General features: G+C 43.0%; 1 protein-coding gene across 4 annotated transcripts in view; it reads right to left on the bottom strand.

Annotated features, from left to right (window-relative positions):
- FTO (FTO alpha-ketoglutarate dependent dioxygenase) overlaps window positions 1-16,290 on the bottom strand; it is a 414,727-nt gene that overhangs the window by 287,418 nt on the left and 111,019 nt on the right. For all 4 annotated transcript variants that reach the window (XM_040633312.1, XM_040633313.1, XM_008702630.2 and 1 more), the window contains exon 3: window positions 10,830-11,454. In XM_040633312.1, the coding sequence (XP_040489246.1) occupies window positions 10,830-11,454 (625 nt within the window). The remainder of the gene's footprint in view (window positions 1-10,829; window positions 11,455-16,290) is intronic.

The following is a 16,290-nucleotide window of genomic DNA, read 5'->3' as shown; positions in this document are numbered from 1 at the left end:
TTCCTAAATTCTGAACGTGTTACACTACAGTAACTGTGCCAAAGGGTCAAAGGCAGTAAAGGAAGGGGAAAAAAGAAGGAAACCCCCTTTATAACTATTAATTCATATTACTCTGCACAGGCATGATGAAAAAAAAACAAAACAAAACAGACTAGAAATCCAAGTTCAGGGAAGGAATGTTACTAAATGACCTTTAACGACACATCCAACTTTGGCTATTCTTTAATTCCTTAAGTTTGAATCTGAAATCTGATATTGCCACAGGGAGCCTAGGTGGCACAGTCAGATCAGCATCCAACTCTCGGTTTTGGCTCAGGTCATGATCTCAGGATCGTGGGATCAAGCCCCGCATTGGGCTCCACACTCAGCAGGGAGTCTGCCTGAGCTTTTCTCTCCCTCTCCCTCTGCCCCTACCACCCCCACCCCTGCTTTCTCTCTAAAATAATATATAAACCTTTAAAATCTGATATTGCCTTTTGAACAGAATTTTACCTTTTTTTTTTCTTATTTGTTACTTCTGATACATGTTTTCCCAAGCATTCTTTAGTTAGGAGCAACTTTCAGCAAGTTTTCTTTAAGAATAAAGTCCCACGGTAAAAAGTCTATAACCATTTTTCTAGGTTAATCCCAAAAACATTTAAAGGAGAACCCTCTAGAACGGGAATGACGAATACCCTACACATATCAGAGGACACAACTACTTATTGGTCATGGCTTTTGTGAGCCCTGGAACAGAATTATTCCATGCTGAATTTTTCTCCAAGCTCAGCAGGAAAGNGCGGTATAATCAATTACTGATTAGCTGTCATTGGCACTAGAAATGGGAGTTAGCAGCGGCAAAACTAGATATTTGCTATCCACGTCTGATGACATTCTCTAGGCACGTCTTACTTACAATATATAGTTACACCTGAAAATTCTTGAATTTGCAAAACTAGATCTTAACGACCAGAAAAGAGCCTGCCAACGGTGTAAAACTTGACCTGCACTACATTTTCTTAACAAAACTAAGTTAGCTGCCAACTGAGAAAAGTGCTTTGCATAAAAATATAAACATTCAGCTATTCTTAAATTACAAGATCTGGTAATCCCTGAGCCAGTGCAGAGCTAAGAAGTAGCTGCCCCTTTTAGACAAGACAGTGCTCTCTGCTAGTGGCTGTCCCCATCAGCCATTTCCCTCATTGGCAGAACCTGCCTCGCCCCTACAGGCATTTACATCTATGAACTTTGTTGGAGCCCACAGGCAAACCAGGCCTATCACCTGCTTATACAAAGTAACTGGAAGACAGTCATGCCCATTCATTCACGCACCTTCGGAGGCTGAGGAGCTAAGACACAGACCGTAAGGCCCACAAAGCCAAAAATATTCATCATCTGGCCATCCCCTTATTCAGAAAACGTTCTCCGAGTCCTGCTCTAGAGTCCTGATATTGGTGATTTGATAGAGATGTCTACTGCACATATTAGCAAGGAAGCCAGGCTGAATAAAATAATAATGACGTCAGGAGACTAATACTAGCATACAATAAAGTAATTAATGCTAAATTATTTGATAAGCAGATCAATTTAGCGAAAGAATACTGCTATGCAAAATCGTATGTTTATATTTGTGATACCCTAGGGCTTTCAGCAGCTTCCTTCTGGAGAGCCCTAATGATAACAGATGCAGCAAGTAGCACAGGTAGAGAAAATAGAAATATTTAAAGAAGGTTTTTCATATGTCTTTCTCTGGTGAAATCAACTATGACTAAACTTCAAAAAGAAATGGTTTCTAAATTACAGTGACAACGAAGCTGTTGTGGTTTCCAGCCAAGGAATATGGCTATTCTGCTAAGAGGTGATTTTCACAGGCTAATGGGCTGGTTGACAATTTTCCCCTCTATCTCCCATCTCCCCCCTCGTCCCAATATGGCACCAGTAAAGTCTGGAACGACAAACAGAGACAGTAATTGCAATCAGTGTTTCCTGATGTCTCCCATAAATCCAGCACCTTTGAAATGTGCTCATTAAAATAAGGTTTTCTTGAGGGTTTGTTTCCCCCTTGGGCTGGGTACAGAGGAGGGAGGGAAGCCGTATGTCTGATAAATTTTTTATTGCATAAGTATAGTGTTGCTCACTTTCTCAATAAAATCAACTTGTAATTATCTATAGCAACTGCAGTTAATTACTCTTGCTTCGTGTTATTCTGGAAACAAGCAGAGGCAATAGGCTCCCACTTGCCTTTAAACCTCAGTAACACTGAAAGGACTGTGAATGTCTCAAGTGTGTTTGATGCATTCCCAGCTCCCACTAACCAAACTGTTCAAGAAGTAAAAGATGTGAAAAAATACAAAAGAATGCTAAATTTAAACGTCAAGTTTAAAATACCGACTCTGCCCCAAATTTAACCAATTTGATTTTTTTATGCTAACTAGTTTTTGAAGAACAATTAAATTCCCATTTGGTAAAAAATAAATGCACTCAAACATTTTGTTTGTATTTTTCAAGCTGTATGCAACCGCTGTCATACAGGAAACAAAGACAAAAAGCTGAGCATAAAGAAAGAGATGATGGTTCCAATCAAATAAAATATATCGCTTGAAATTCTGTACATTTCATAACATATACCATTAATATTGTATGTCAATAATTTCCCTGATGTGTAAAATATATGTTCATCACCACACATTAATAGACCGATTTCCTATTCCCTATTCCCTTGGCCAAGTGCTAAGATTTCTAAGCCTCTGGCCTCAGCAATTATATTCTCTGTTTCCTTAACCCCATACCCAGAAGGGCATAAGTAGCAGGTCCGTTCCTGTCCATGTCCCAGATCTTGAGGCAGGAGAAACCCAGAAGTCGCAGCTAGTCAGCTGGTATACAAAACCTCATGATGCTCTGTCCTGTGCTGGTCTGTGATATTCCAGTGTCTGGGATGGAGAATCCGTTTTGAAAAAAGGGAGAAGAGTCAGAAGGTGTGAGAAGAGGGGAAGGTGTGAGGTTGGGAAGATACCTTCTGGGGAGGGAAATGGCATGATGGGTGTACAAGAACATCATTAATTCTGAGTTGCAAGTGTATCATGCAAATGACACACATTTGCAAAAGAAGAGGCTGGAGTGGGGGAGGCAGAAGCCAGGACACTTAGCAAACCAAGGTAAGGAATTTAGACTGAGGGCAATGATAGACATGAAAGACTTTTTCACAGGTCAGATCCGTTTTTCAGAGAAATCCCTCTGGAAAGTAGACACTTTTGTGTGTAGACCTTGTATAATTTTTCTAGACAGGTTTCCAAAGTAATGGCAAATGGTATAAGCCAGACGACGTTTGGGAAACACTCCTGAAAGGCATGTCACTAAGGCAAGAAGGGTTCGCCAGGGAGAAGCTGCCCTGGGAGATTGCTGCAATTTAGCAATGCTTTTCTTGATTGGTTGTGAAGAACAAGTAGTCAAGCCTGCTGCTGACTTAGAGCAAACTCCCTCCCAGCCACTGAGGAATGAATGGTCTGAAGAAATGAACTAAGAGACCTTTGAAGTTGGGGGGGTGGGGCTAATCAATCCCAGCTCATAGTCTATAAGAAGCTGGAAACTGCTCTCAGATGCCTTGAAACAAGCAATTCAGGACAAACATAGTCCCTTGACACAGGTTATAAAATTAATCTTAAATTTTCTGGGATCTCGGGAGAAATGTTGCAAACTCTTCCCTGAAAAGTCTAAGGCCTTTCAACATAATGTCTGGCTCTGTCAGCTTTCAGATTAAGCATCTGAAAAAAAAATATTAAGATATAAACATTCACATACATAGGAGAACCTTATTACATCATGTTTCATGGACTTGGGGGGAAAAAGCAAAAGCGAGAAAAGGAGAGAAAAATTTTCTGGGGACTCCTGGCTAAAGCTTCAAAACCATTACATTATCTGAAGTAAAGTGTGAAATGAGAAAAGGAAGCAGAGATACTTCTCAAACAATACATTCTCCAAACCAGACCTTCTAACAATAGAGCTTGTAACTCCCTGGGCAGCCTCAGGAAAGGACAGAGTGGTAGAGATTCGCAAGAAACATTCACGTTGTAAATAACATAGACAATCAGAACCAAACTGGATTAATCAAAAGAGGATAATCATTTGTTCATCTAGCTTCAGGCAAAGCTTTACCCACAGTTCAAAGCACCTGTCCAACACCCAGTTTCTGTCCTTCTCAAAGCTCATAAAAAAGAAAGGAAGTGGCCACAACAGCTGGGGGCAGGCATTTGGGGGCCATGAGAAGTTTTCTTGCCCCAAGAGATGAAAGCAACAGCTTAAGAAGAGCCAAAGGAGGAAGGGAAAGAAACTGGAAATTGACCACACTATTTTTTTTTAAAGATTTTATTTATTTATTTGACAGAGATAGAGACAGCCAGTGAGAGAGGGAACACAAGCAGGGGGAGTGGGAGAGGAAGAAGCAGGCTCCTTGCAGATAAGCCTGATGTGGGGCTCGATCCCAGAACGCTGGAATCACGCCCTGAGCCGAAGGCAGACGCTTAACCGCTGTGCCACCCAGGCGCCCCTGGAAATTGACCACACTATTAATTGTTGAAATGAGGTCCACGTGAAGCCAGTGAGACCTCTGTGCTTCCTATTAAGTGAGACAATTCCTTATCTTTTTAAATTAAGCCTGTTTAGGCCAGGTATCTGCTATCTGCAATCAAAAGAATCCTAATTCTAAACAGATATTGTAGTTGCAGAAATCAGAGTGGCCAGAATGTAGATGAACAGCATAAACCACTCAAAACTAAAAATACTGACTTAAGGCAAAAATGTACCTACTCTTCTACCATTATATGCACATACAAAGAAGGACACAAACCATACCTTCAAGGAGCTTACAATTCTAATTCATAATTTAAATATGCACAAAACTAATGTATGGCCTCAGAAGGCAGGACAGTGGTTACTGTTAGGGGAAAAATACACTGGAAAGGAGCATTTCTGGGGTGCTGACATAAATACTGCCATTCAGTAATACAGAATTAAATTGCCCAATTAATGTCCTAGACAATAAAGCTTGTTCCACCTAATCTGTCCTCATTTCCTACTCATCACATGAATATATCATTAAAAATTCAGCCGTTCTTGGGGAAGATATTTGCAAATCACATATGTGTTGAGAGATTAATATCCACAATATATAAAGAACTCCTAACGCTCAACAACTAAAAAACAACCCAATTCAAAAATGGGCAAACAACTTGAAGAGACAAGGGCACATGGGTGGCACAATCAGTTAAGTGTGTCTGACTCTTGGTTTCGGCTCAGGTTGTGATCTCAGGGTCATGGGATCGAGCCCCATTGGGCTCCACGCTCAGCATAGAGTCTGCTTGGGACTCTCTCTCCCTCCACCCCTACCCTCCAACATAAATAAATAAATCTTTAAAAAAAACAAAAACAAAAAACTTGAAGAGACATTTCTCCAAAGAAGATACATGTATGGCCAATTAGCACATGAAACAAAGCTCAACATCATTAATCATTAAGGATCAACCAAGGGGCAGGATGAAACTTCTGGGATAATGGATATACGTTCATTATCTTGATTATGGTCATGGTTTCACAGGTGTGTTAAAACTCATGAAACTGTAAACTTTAAATGTGTGCAGCTTGTTGTATGTTAAGTTATACCGCAACAGAACTATTGGGAGGAATCAGCCGTTCTTGGTGGCTGACCTTCCCTTGACAATTGGGAGATGGTACTGCGGGTCTTTTTTTCTCACCAGCACTGAACACTGCCACTCTTCACGGGTGAAAAGATAGGTGACATCATACAAACATGCCTCATCACCTCTGCCTCTTCTCATCGGGCCCACCTTCTCTAACCTGGATTACTGCAACAGCCTCTTTCTCCTGCTTCCAGTGCTGCCTCCCCCCTTCTACTCGAAACCACAACAGCTCCCATTTCATGCCATGCCACAGACAAGCCCCGTACCTTATATTATGGTATTACTTCTGTAATAGCTTCTGCCCGCTGTGTACCGTCTTTCCTCTCTGTCTTCATTGCTGTTACTCCCCCTCTTCTCTCACTCAATTCCATCCATGCTTGCTGCTTCTGAAATATCTCAACACCATGTTCCATCTCTGGGCCTTCCATATTCCCTCCACCCAGGCTGGTCTCCTCCTGCGCACTCTCTCCTTCCAGTCTTAGCTCAAACGTGACCTTCTAAAGGAAGCCTACTTTCCCATTTAGAACTGTACACCTAGGCCCCCCCTTTGTTTACCACCTTCTTGTTGGTTTATTTTCTGCCTCTCCTCGTTAAACATAAGCTCTGTGAGGGCAGAGATTTTTGTTCGTGGCTATATGCTCAGCCTCCAGAAGAGTGCTTGGCAAACAGTAGCTGCTTACTGTTCAATGCATAAATGATTCCATGGGGATTAAATAAAATGTGACTTAGACCACCAAACAAGTTTTACTGAACTGCGTAAGTGACTTCACAAATAACTAATAGGGGTGCCCAGGTAGCTCAATCGGTTGGGTATCCAACTCTTGATTTCAGTTCAGGTCATGATCTCGGGGTTATGAGGTGGAGCCCTGCATCCGTCGGGTTGCACGCTCAGCGGGGAGTCTACTTGAGATTCTCTCTCTCCCTCTGCCCCTTCCCCACTTCTCCTTCTAAAATAAATAAATAAATCTTAAAAAAAAAAAAAGTAATAAGGGGGAATGAACCATGGGAGACTGTGGACTCTGGGAAACAAACTGAGCGCTTCAGAGGGGAGGGGGGTGGGGGACTGGGATAGGCCGGTGATGGGTATTAAGGAGGGCACGTATTGCATGGTGCACTGGGCGTTATACACAAGTAATGAATCATGGAACATTACATCAAAAACTAAGGATATACTGTATGGTGACTAACATAATAAAAAATTATTATTAAAAAAATAAAAAATAAAAAAAGGAAGAAGAAAGAAGAAAGAAAAAGAAAAAAAAAAAAGTAACAGCACATGGCATGATACAATGAAACAAAGTCACATGAGCTTTGAGACCTCAGAGAGGGATGCTGGGAGAGGAAGGAAAACATCAAATCTCACAGCATTTTTAAAAATTATGAACGCTCCCAAACTCCTAGCTGCAGTTACAATCTAACCTTTCATGCTTTCAAAGAGGAGCTAAGGAATATGAAGCTACTCATTTCAAAGTAAAGGTTTAAGAATTATGGTAACAAATTGCTATCCTCAAGCAAATTCAACTTTTCCTGAGTCAGAGACACGAAATGGCAGTCCCAGAATGCCAAGGAAATTATTACAAAGTCCCTGCTTTCCAGCCTATCACATACTGAGCAGGAATCATGGATCAGCCTCTCCTCCTTTTCTTCCTTCGCCCTTCCTGGGAAATCTGGAAAATAATATCAAGAATTGGCAATACTTGGCACTAGTTAAAATTCTTAAGAATTGTTTTTCCTATAAAGACAATATTGCAGAGGATGTTTCCTTCCAAAAGTACAAAAACAGTAACCAATAATTATTTACCTGATCCTTTTGAAGGTATTCCAGTCAGAGTACAAGGTTTAGGACTACATCAAACAATGAGTTGTTAATGCCTTCCTTGATAAAATTCATACATGTGTATGTATATATGTTTGGGGCTTTTTTGGGTTTTTTTGTTTTTAACATCGAAGAGTAACAAGCAATCGCCAGCAAAGCTAGCGTAGGAAAATCAAATACTCTGCCTCTTTACACACGATTCCCTGAAGCCATTCCTGATTAAATATTGTACCATTTCAGTCTTCTTACTGGGGATATCTATTAACCAGCACTGCTTGTGAAGCCAATGAATTTAGTATATAATTACACGTATCCTATACAAATTACTTCTCAATGACCTCTACTCACAGAAATAAACCAAAGAGAGATGACGGGCTCATTTTAAACCTACAGAAAGATTTCACTGGGAAAAGGTATGAGAGCAAAGTCCTGAAGGATCTTAAGCTTCACCTGAATTTAATTTCAGCAGGAAGTAATCTCTTCTATTCTGAACTCCCAATACATTTTACATGAACTCCTGTGGCATGTAAGACTTCCTTGTCACTAGGGAACTATGTGACCTTGGACAAGTCACTGCCATTCTCCCCGCCTGAGTGTCTTCATCTGTAAAATGAGATGCTTGGACAAGGTGATTTCAAAAGTCTCTTCCAGATCTCACATTTCCTGATGGCATAATTATAATCACAGGCACACACTTCACCCGTCCTTTCAAGGCAAGAAGGGCATTTGATTTACCTCTGGAGCCTCCCTACTGTCTAGAACAGCCGACTGAACTTCGCTTAGCGATTGCTTGGCAAAAACGTTCAGGGACTCAGAAAACAGTACAGTGTTCTGAAATTCCCATTCTCTTCGCCACCTTTAAGCCCTTCCTAAGCCCGACCGTGATTTGAACCCAAATGGCTCTCTCTGAGTCCACCCTTACCATACATCTGGCAGCATTACACGGAGGCCAGAGAAGTCAACAGATCACTTGTCACCTGGAAGAAATGCATCCACCAAAAAGTTTCAGGGCACATGCTTTGTAAACCATCTGACTCAACATCACACACACAACTGGAGACCAGGAGAGAGGTTCCATTTCATAGAATAAGCTTATCTAATGTATTACAATCACCTGAGAGCATGTGTAGGAAGCTATGAGCAGATGTTGTGGGGGGAGAGAAGCGGGGTGGCGGGCAGAAGAGGAGAGACTATAGGACCTGCTAGGGAGAGCAAGGAGAACACTCCCTTCGTCTTTCCAGAGGTGGATATTTTAAAAACCCAAGTCCCAGAGGGCGCTATACTGCAAGAATAGGAAATATCTGCTCAAAAGGCAGTTAGCATTAGCCGTTAGGACTCTGAAGCCAGAATGTCTGGGTTCGAATCCCACCTCTGCTGATTAATAGCTGTATTTCCATGAAAAAGTTAATCATCCCTCTGTGCCTCAGTGTTCTCGTCTGTAAAATGAGAGTAGCAGTATGTCACTGACAGGGTTGTTATAAAAATAAAACGGGTTAATACATGTAAAATGCTTATACCAACACCGAGCACATAATAGGTGCTCAATAAACAAGAGCTCTCAGCATTGCTCTTATTATGATTAGATAGAGTTCTGGGATTCTCTGGGATTTGTTCTAAGAGAACAAAGGAATCACGCTGCTCTTACAGATTCTAATTCTACAGTTCCCTCCTCCAGGTGACAGTTGCAAGGATAAACCTTTACGTATTTATGCGACTTGTATACTTTATCAGTCTTAACCACTCCCAACCACAGAAACCATTCATTCAAAATTTAAATTCCTTTCTGAACGATATTCTAGGTTTCAAAAAAGACTTGATCACCCACGCTCTGGGAGTACAAAAGGACTATTAAACTGTAGGGCTGAGAGGAGGTGGGAGCACAAAGACATCTTTGTAGCGGCTTGAGCTATCACATACCACGGCCTCAACGGCCCCAGCTTCACAGAGTTGCCTCCTTCAGAAGGCATCCAACAAACTGGACCCATTGTTCCTTCCCATCAGAGTTCTTGGATGTGATCGTTCTTAAATCCCTGGCAACGCCTTAGTAAAGATCAGAGGATCTCAGTTCTTTCCATTAGGACAGCATCAAATCCCCTTCAAGCAATTTTCTTAGGTCGGCATCATTATTTGAGGTGCCAGGGAAACTGGTGAAATTTCCAACCGCTAAACTAGCTCCTTGTTCCGGGCTGAAGACGTGAGGTAAAGCTAGAAGATATTTTAGCTATCCTCAGGAAGTGTCTGAGATTGGGAAATGGGAAGAAATTTAAAGAGAATCCTGAGAACTTCTTTTTAAAATCCCTTTTATGAAACAGTCATTTTAGTAAACAAAAAGCATACAAAGCGATAGCAATATCCAATTAAAAAAACGGTTTTCAGAAGGCACCGACCCTTAAAAGTTCCAGTTCATTCCCTGATGGGATGCCTAGAACTCTGGTTTTCCAAGCATCTTTCAATAAACGGGTAGAAGAGATAAACACACAACAGAGCTGATACTGCGTCTTGTATTCCTTTGTCAAATGATCAGGCAAAGAACAAAGTCGGCAATGGTCACACTGTCCTGGATATGCTCTACTGTCTCTTTATGACCCCGAGCTGAAAACAATGGAAACCCTAAACACACAAAAACTGAACAACAGAAGAAGGAAAGTTCAGGGAGGCCACAAAAAGGTAGCGTAGGATCTCTGTTCCAAGGCGGCCAGGTTTCAGAAACTTCAAGAACAAGTTCACCCACAGCACCCCTTTTAGGTCTAAAACTGCAGAGCTGATGAGGGGAAGGGGCTGGAGAGTTTCCTAAAAACAGAGGACTGCCTGCTTACAGAACCCACTTCAACTGTTTCTGGCAAGGAAGGACAGTAGTCAAATCTGTATGAAGCCAAGAACAAGTCCATATTTGACAAATCACTCCCATCAAGGCAGTGATGTCAACCACAATAGAGTATTTTGGCAAGACTGGAAATGTGCACCTGTGGGAACCTGGAAAGATTTGACAGATTTTTGTTTTCCCAGGCCTTTATCAGCAAGTTAATTATAGCAACTGTGCGGTCTATGCAGAGCTTTGCAGAAAGGCAGCTGGCTGTATGAAACCAAGATGCTGCTCTCCTGGGCCGGAGAAAGACAAGATGACAGTAGTGCTCACACACGGAACTATGCGATCTGGGTACAGTGTAACAATGAGCTACACAGCACCGCCGGACGAGAAAGAAGTATGCTCTGCGGATACCTGGGTGTGGCAAACCTACAAAGGACACACGACACCTGTGTACGTACAGACACACACACTCACGCACGCACACGCCTCCAGAGCCTCCACGACTCTGGTCACGTGACGCCCAGGGCTGTACCTTCACAGCTATAATTGTACACGGCCACGGCCGACCGTTCCACCAGATTTTCGTCGTGATGCCAGCTCACGGCCATTTTCCCCATGCCAAAATAAGGCTCCTCTTTCAGGTACGGCATTTTCTGGGGATCCATGAAATTCAACAAAGTGACGTTGTAGGCGGCTCTGTTCTTCATGTCCAGCTCGTCTTGTCCGTCAAAGGACCCCATCCCGACCCGGGGGAAATCTGGACCTATACACACCGGCACGGCATCGATGTTGGATTTCTCCTTGCAAGCCAGCTCCTCCAGAGCCTGCAGGGTCTCCATCTGCAGGTGGTCATTGAGCCTCAGGAAGGTCTGGCAGGCGGCGGCTACGCCAGCCTCGTCGTACTTCGGGCTAGCGCCCTTCACCGGCCAGGGCACCGTGAAGAGCCTGGTGTTGAGGTACTTGTACGTGCAGCCCGGGTTGCCGATGAGGACGCGCGACACCGGCGTGAGCAGATCTTTGCCCTGGATCCTAACCAGGTCCCGGAAGAAGCAGCCGTGCTTGTGCAGCGTGAGGAAGGCTTCCTGCACTTCTTTATGGAGCGCCTCGGGCATGCTGCCGGCTTCGCGCAGAATCAGTTTCGGGTATTTCAGCTGCCACTACAACAAAACCAGAGCAGAAATACGTGTTCATGGAGCGCTAAGGGTTTACCACTTCCAGAACTGCGATTCTTTGTCAGCGTTCGGAGGAGTAAAAAAAAACCAACTGTCAGGTAGCATTTCGGAACAGGACCCGTATCTCCCCAGCCTCACACGGAAGGCTACGGGAAACAAATGTCATCGACTATGCAGCAAGACTTCCAAGTCCGAGCTCAAATAATTCATCTTTACTATAAATAAAATAATGATAATCTGTGCTTTGGTCTGCCAGGCTCCCTCTACAGCCACTTCTCCCTGCCCTCAATCTGTCTTTCAACCTTTGGTCCTCCAGACAACACAATTGTATTAATTAACTGCTAACCACCTATTTAGTAAGTGCTTACTAAGTGTCGTGTGTTATTCTAAATGATTTAGACACATGGACTCATTTGCAGCTCACAACTTTATGTGGCAGTGCTGTTACTGTCTCTGATTTCTACAGGAGAATCTGGAACCACAGAGACATTTTAAACACTTGCCCAAAGTCACATAGCTGATACACAGCAGAGCTGGGATGGGAAGCCTCTGGGCTCCAGTCTGGTTCCAGGACAGGAGTCCTGAACCACGAGATTGCCCTGCCTCCCAATCAGGGACAGACTGGTTTCTGCTCTAATACTTTCATTTGAAGGAGAAATCACTTCTCATTGGGAATTAGACACCAAGTCCTACAAACACCAGAGCCAGGAGAATGTTGCTTATTACAATAACACTAGTGCCCAGAATGTATTCAGTAAATGTTGAATGAACGAGTGAATAAATGAGGTGTTCTACTGGGATTGAGAAAGTTGTGATCATTCTGTTGGTGTCCCTGGAGGAGAATACTGTAAAATAATCCCTCCTCTAATATGCAAACACAGGGATTTACTGCCACAGTGGAGGACTTCCTTACCTGTTCAGCCACCACTTCTAGCTTCTAGGACTTACGAACAGGCGACAAGCCAGAGTTCCCTGATTCTGTGCAATGAAATGGACTTTTTTTTTTAACCAAAGCACAGGATTTTACATTTACCCCTGTGAAGTTTACCCTGATCGGTACTTTCTCAATATTGTACAGCCCACCATTTTTGAGACACACTCCTTCTATATCTTCATTCAATGATTACTGTTTATATGATAATCAGGACGAGACCATTTATTCCTCCATACATTTTTTTCATTCAATACACGTCTACAGAGCACCCCCCAAACACTAGACAGAGATAAGGTTCCTGCCCTCACACAGCTTTCTACTAGATCTGGTAATGAATAAAAAGTGATCTCAAATTGCATTAAGTACTAGGACAGAAAAAAACCAGTAGGAAATCTGTCATGCGGTGAGGTTGAAGGGAAGGCAAAAGCTGGACCACATGGAGACTGGGAGGTCAAAGCAGGGAATCAGGATTTGGCTCGAGGTGCACTGGAAGACCCACGGGGAGAAGCGTAATTTGACTTACATTTTATAAAAATCACTCTTAGTTACAATATCGGGCACAGATTGGAAAGAGGCAAATGTGAAAGTGGAAATCCTATTAGGTGCTATTACAACCGTCGAGGAGAAAAGAGACAATAGTCTAAATTTGAGACAGAGATAAATGAATAGGTAAAATCCATATTTTATAGGCAGAGCGAAAGGCAGTGCTTATGGACTACCTGTGAGGGATAAAGAAAGGAAAGGAGTTATGGATGACTCTCAGATTTCTGGATTTAATAACTGAATTACCATTTTTAAAAAAGATCTATCTATCTGAGAGAGAGAGAGAATGCGTGTGCGCACGAGCAGGAGGGGCAGAGGGAGGGGGGAGAGTCTCAAGTGGACACCCTGCTAAATGCGGAGCCCGAGATCATGACCTGAGCCAAAACCAAGAGTTGGACGCTTAACTAACTGCGCCACCCAGGCGCCCCACCACTTTTTTTTAAGTAAGAAAGACTGGCACAAAACAGGAATGGTAGGTGGAAGAATCGGAAGGCATGACGAGCTCCATTTTGGAGCTGTAGCCATTAAGACACCTACGAAATCTTTAGGTAGAAGTGGCGAGGGGGCAACTGCACACACACCTGGAAATCCAGGTGGCAGCTGTCAGCACCCCTGGGGTTTTTAAAGGCCTGGAAATGAATGAGCCCTCCCCAGGGAAACAGCGCGAACACAGAAGGGGGCCCACGGCCATTTCCTGAGTCACAGAGGAAAGGAGCAGAAGAGCCCTTTGAGGGAGAAAACTAGGAGAGAGTATTAATGCAGAGGTCAAAAGACAGACGCCCTTGGGAGGCCAAGTGAGATGAGGACATGATCCCCGAGATGGGGCAGTGTGAAAATCACTGACGACCATGACAAGAGAGATTTCAACAGAGTGGTGGGGATGAGAGTCAAAGGACAGTCAGCTGGGTCAGCAGGGGAGGCGCCATGTTTCAATGTCCGTCTCAGGGGTCACGCTCTGAAGGGAACAGAAAAATTCAGCTGTTGATGAAGGGCAAGACCTGGATCAGGGGACCATCTTCGGCGCTGGAAGACGGTGGGGGGACACACCAGAACTTGCCAGGATACTCCTGGGAAGAGGCTGATGCTGCAGGACACAAGGTGATTAACTACAGGAGCGAAATCCTTGAGTGCCCAGAGGGGGTGTCTCCCAAGGGAGGTATGTGAATGACCTGTGGGGTCTGTATGGCAATCCGCCAGTTGATGGGAGAAGATGGCAGAACTGTTTTGTTTTTAATCTAAAAAAAAAAGAAAGCTTTACTAAAATATGTGTACATATATGTGTGTGATATATACACATATACACATGTTTAATATGAGTTCTACTATAAAATAGACACAAGTATACAAGTAATACTTACATCTATTTTATGGATAACTATTGGTAGTGTGCAGCAGTCACTTCATATCCCCTTGGGAAAGCCTACTGTGTACATCGCTTCCCAACTGCACATTCAGTGACATCATGTCGGTAGCCTGAAATTGGCCATGGAGAAGTATTTATACCACAGAAATCAGGTAACACTAAAAATCAAGGCTGGTTTATTTTTTCCCAGGAAACCCATTCTTTAACACTTAGTAGGACACCATTGTATATGCTTAAAATTTGTTACTAACAGGCGTATATATGATCAAAAAACATTTGGATCAGAAGAAAGGTATTTCCTGTATCGGAATAAACTGGAAGGAGAAAGAGGACCCAAATTCAGAGAGGACTATAAACTCGATAATAGACAAATGACTAAGTTTCAAGGAGTTTTTAGAGGAAGAGAGAGGGGACACTTCAATTTTTCACACTTCAATTTTTCATTTATCTTTCACAGCGCTTCTCAATCCATAACTACAAAACAAATCACTGCAAAACAAATCACTAGCTAAAATGTGTGCTGGTCACGTGGGCTGCTTGCCAGATAGTTCTGGACTCCACTGCCATCACCCAGCTTTTTGGACCCAGTGTGGAATTACGCTTCCTGGCCTCGTCATGTTGGATGAAACATGGGACTGTTTGTGTCCAGAAAAACGACGGCTGTCACATCTAGCCCGGAGCACTTCATCGCCAGTAACACACCCTCCAGAACGCTCTTTTTTGGCATAGACACCAGCTAGTGGCTACGTGGATCCCTGAGTTACTACTTTAATGGGTAGTGATTTTCTGCCAACCACAAATGACATGTAGAACGAGTAAGAAATGTTGCTGGGGGAAGCCACTGAGATCTGAGGGTTGTTGTTACTACAGCATTATCTAGCCCATTCTGCCTGATCCAGGATGCAGGAAACAGAAGGTATGTGGGAAGTCTGTGTACGCAGAAGAAAAATGAAGTCGTCAAGCCTGCATATGGAAAAATGACCTTACTGGGAAGCGTAGTAGGATTGCCCTGCTTCTCAGAGTGCCTATCTGAGGTGTGTGATCGTAAATTGAAAGTGACGGAGAGCAGAGTTCTGTGGCACACCACTATGAATTACCAGTGAGACTGTCAGGGATGCATTTAGGATTTATAGTTTCTATACTCGTTTATCCCATTTGAAAAATAAAAAGAGAAATACCATACTTTCTGTTTATGCAGCTCATGAAGAGAGCAATGTAATCTAGTCATCAACCATGGAATATTCTGGAGCCATGAGCAGTAGCTCTAATTCTATCACTCAATTGGTTCTCTGAGCAAGTCCCTAAGGCCTCGGTATACTTGAACACATCTAACTAACAGCAGTGGTTAAGAAGGAAATTTCTCCATAATTTCTTAACAATTCTGGGTTCTTTAAATAATCCTCAGTATAAAATATTAACGAAAAGTAAGATAATTCCCAAGAACTTTATTTGGGAACACACTCCCTCTGGGACTGAGAGAGGAGGAAGACTGGAGATAATACACACACACACACACACACACACACACACACACATCTACACACAGCTTGCGGCCATCGTTCAATATACAGTGGGGCTGGAGACTGCAGAAGACAGATTTAACACAGGGGAATATTAACTCTAAGAACCTGGGAAATTCACATAACCATATGAGTATCACATGTAAATACCTTGACATTAAAAAGAGCATTCTAAAAATAAAACAGTAATAATGACATGGGAAAGTATGCCCCCCCTCCCCCAGTTTTTTTTCAGTGATCTCTCATGTCCTTTCCCCTCCGACCACATCAGCCTCTTTTCCCACAGGCCTCAAGAGGCCAGCATTCAGCACCTCCCCTTTAGGGCAGGCTCTTCCTCCCAAATCTATACCTGCCAGGCCCTTCTCATCCTGCAGCCACTTTCTCAAAGAATCCTTCCCTGCACTGCCCCCCTGAAACACATATCCCCCATTACCATTCATCACACACTTCTCATTTATCTT

The sequence above is a fragment of the Ursus maritimus genome, unplaced genomic scaffold (assembly GCF_017311325.1).
Source record: "Ursus maritimus isolate PB19 unplaced genomic scaffold, ASM1731132v1 scaffold_19, whole genome shotgun sequence".
NCBI classification, from domain to species: domain Eukaryota; kingdom Metazoa; phylum Chordata; class Mammalia; order Carnivora; family Ursidae; genus Ursus; species Ursus maritimus.
Note: the sequence above shows the minus strand (reverse complement) of the source record. Positions and strands in the feature narration are given on the sequence as shown.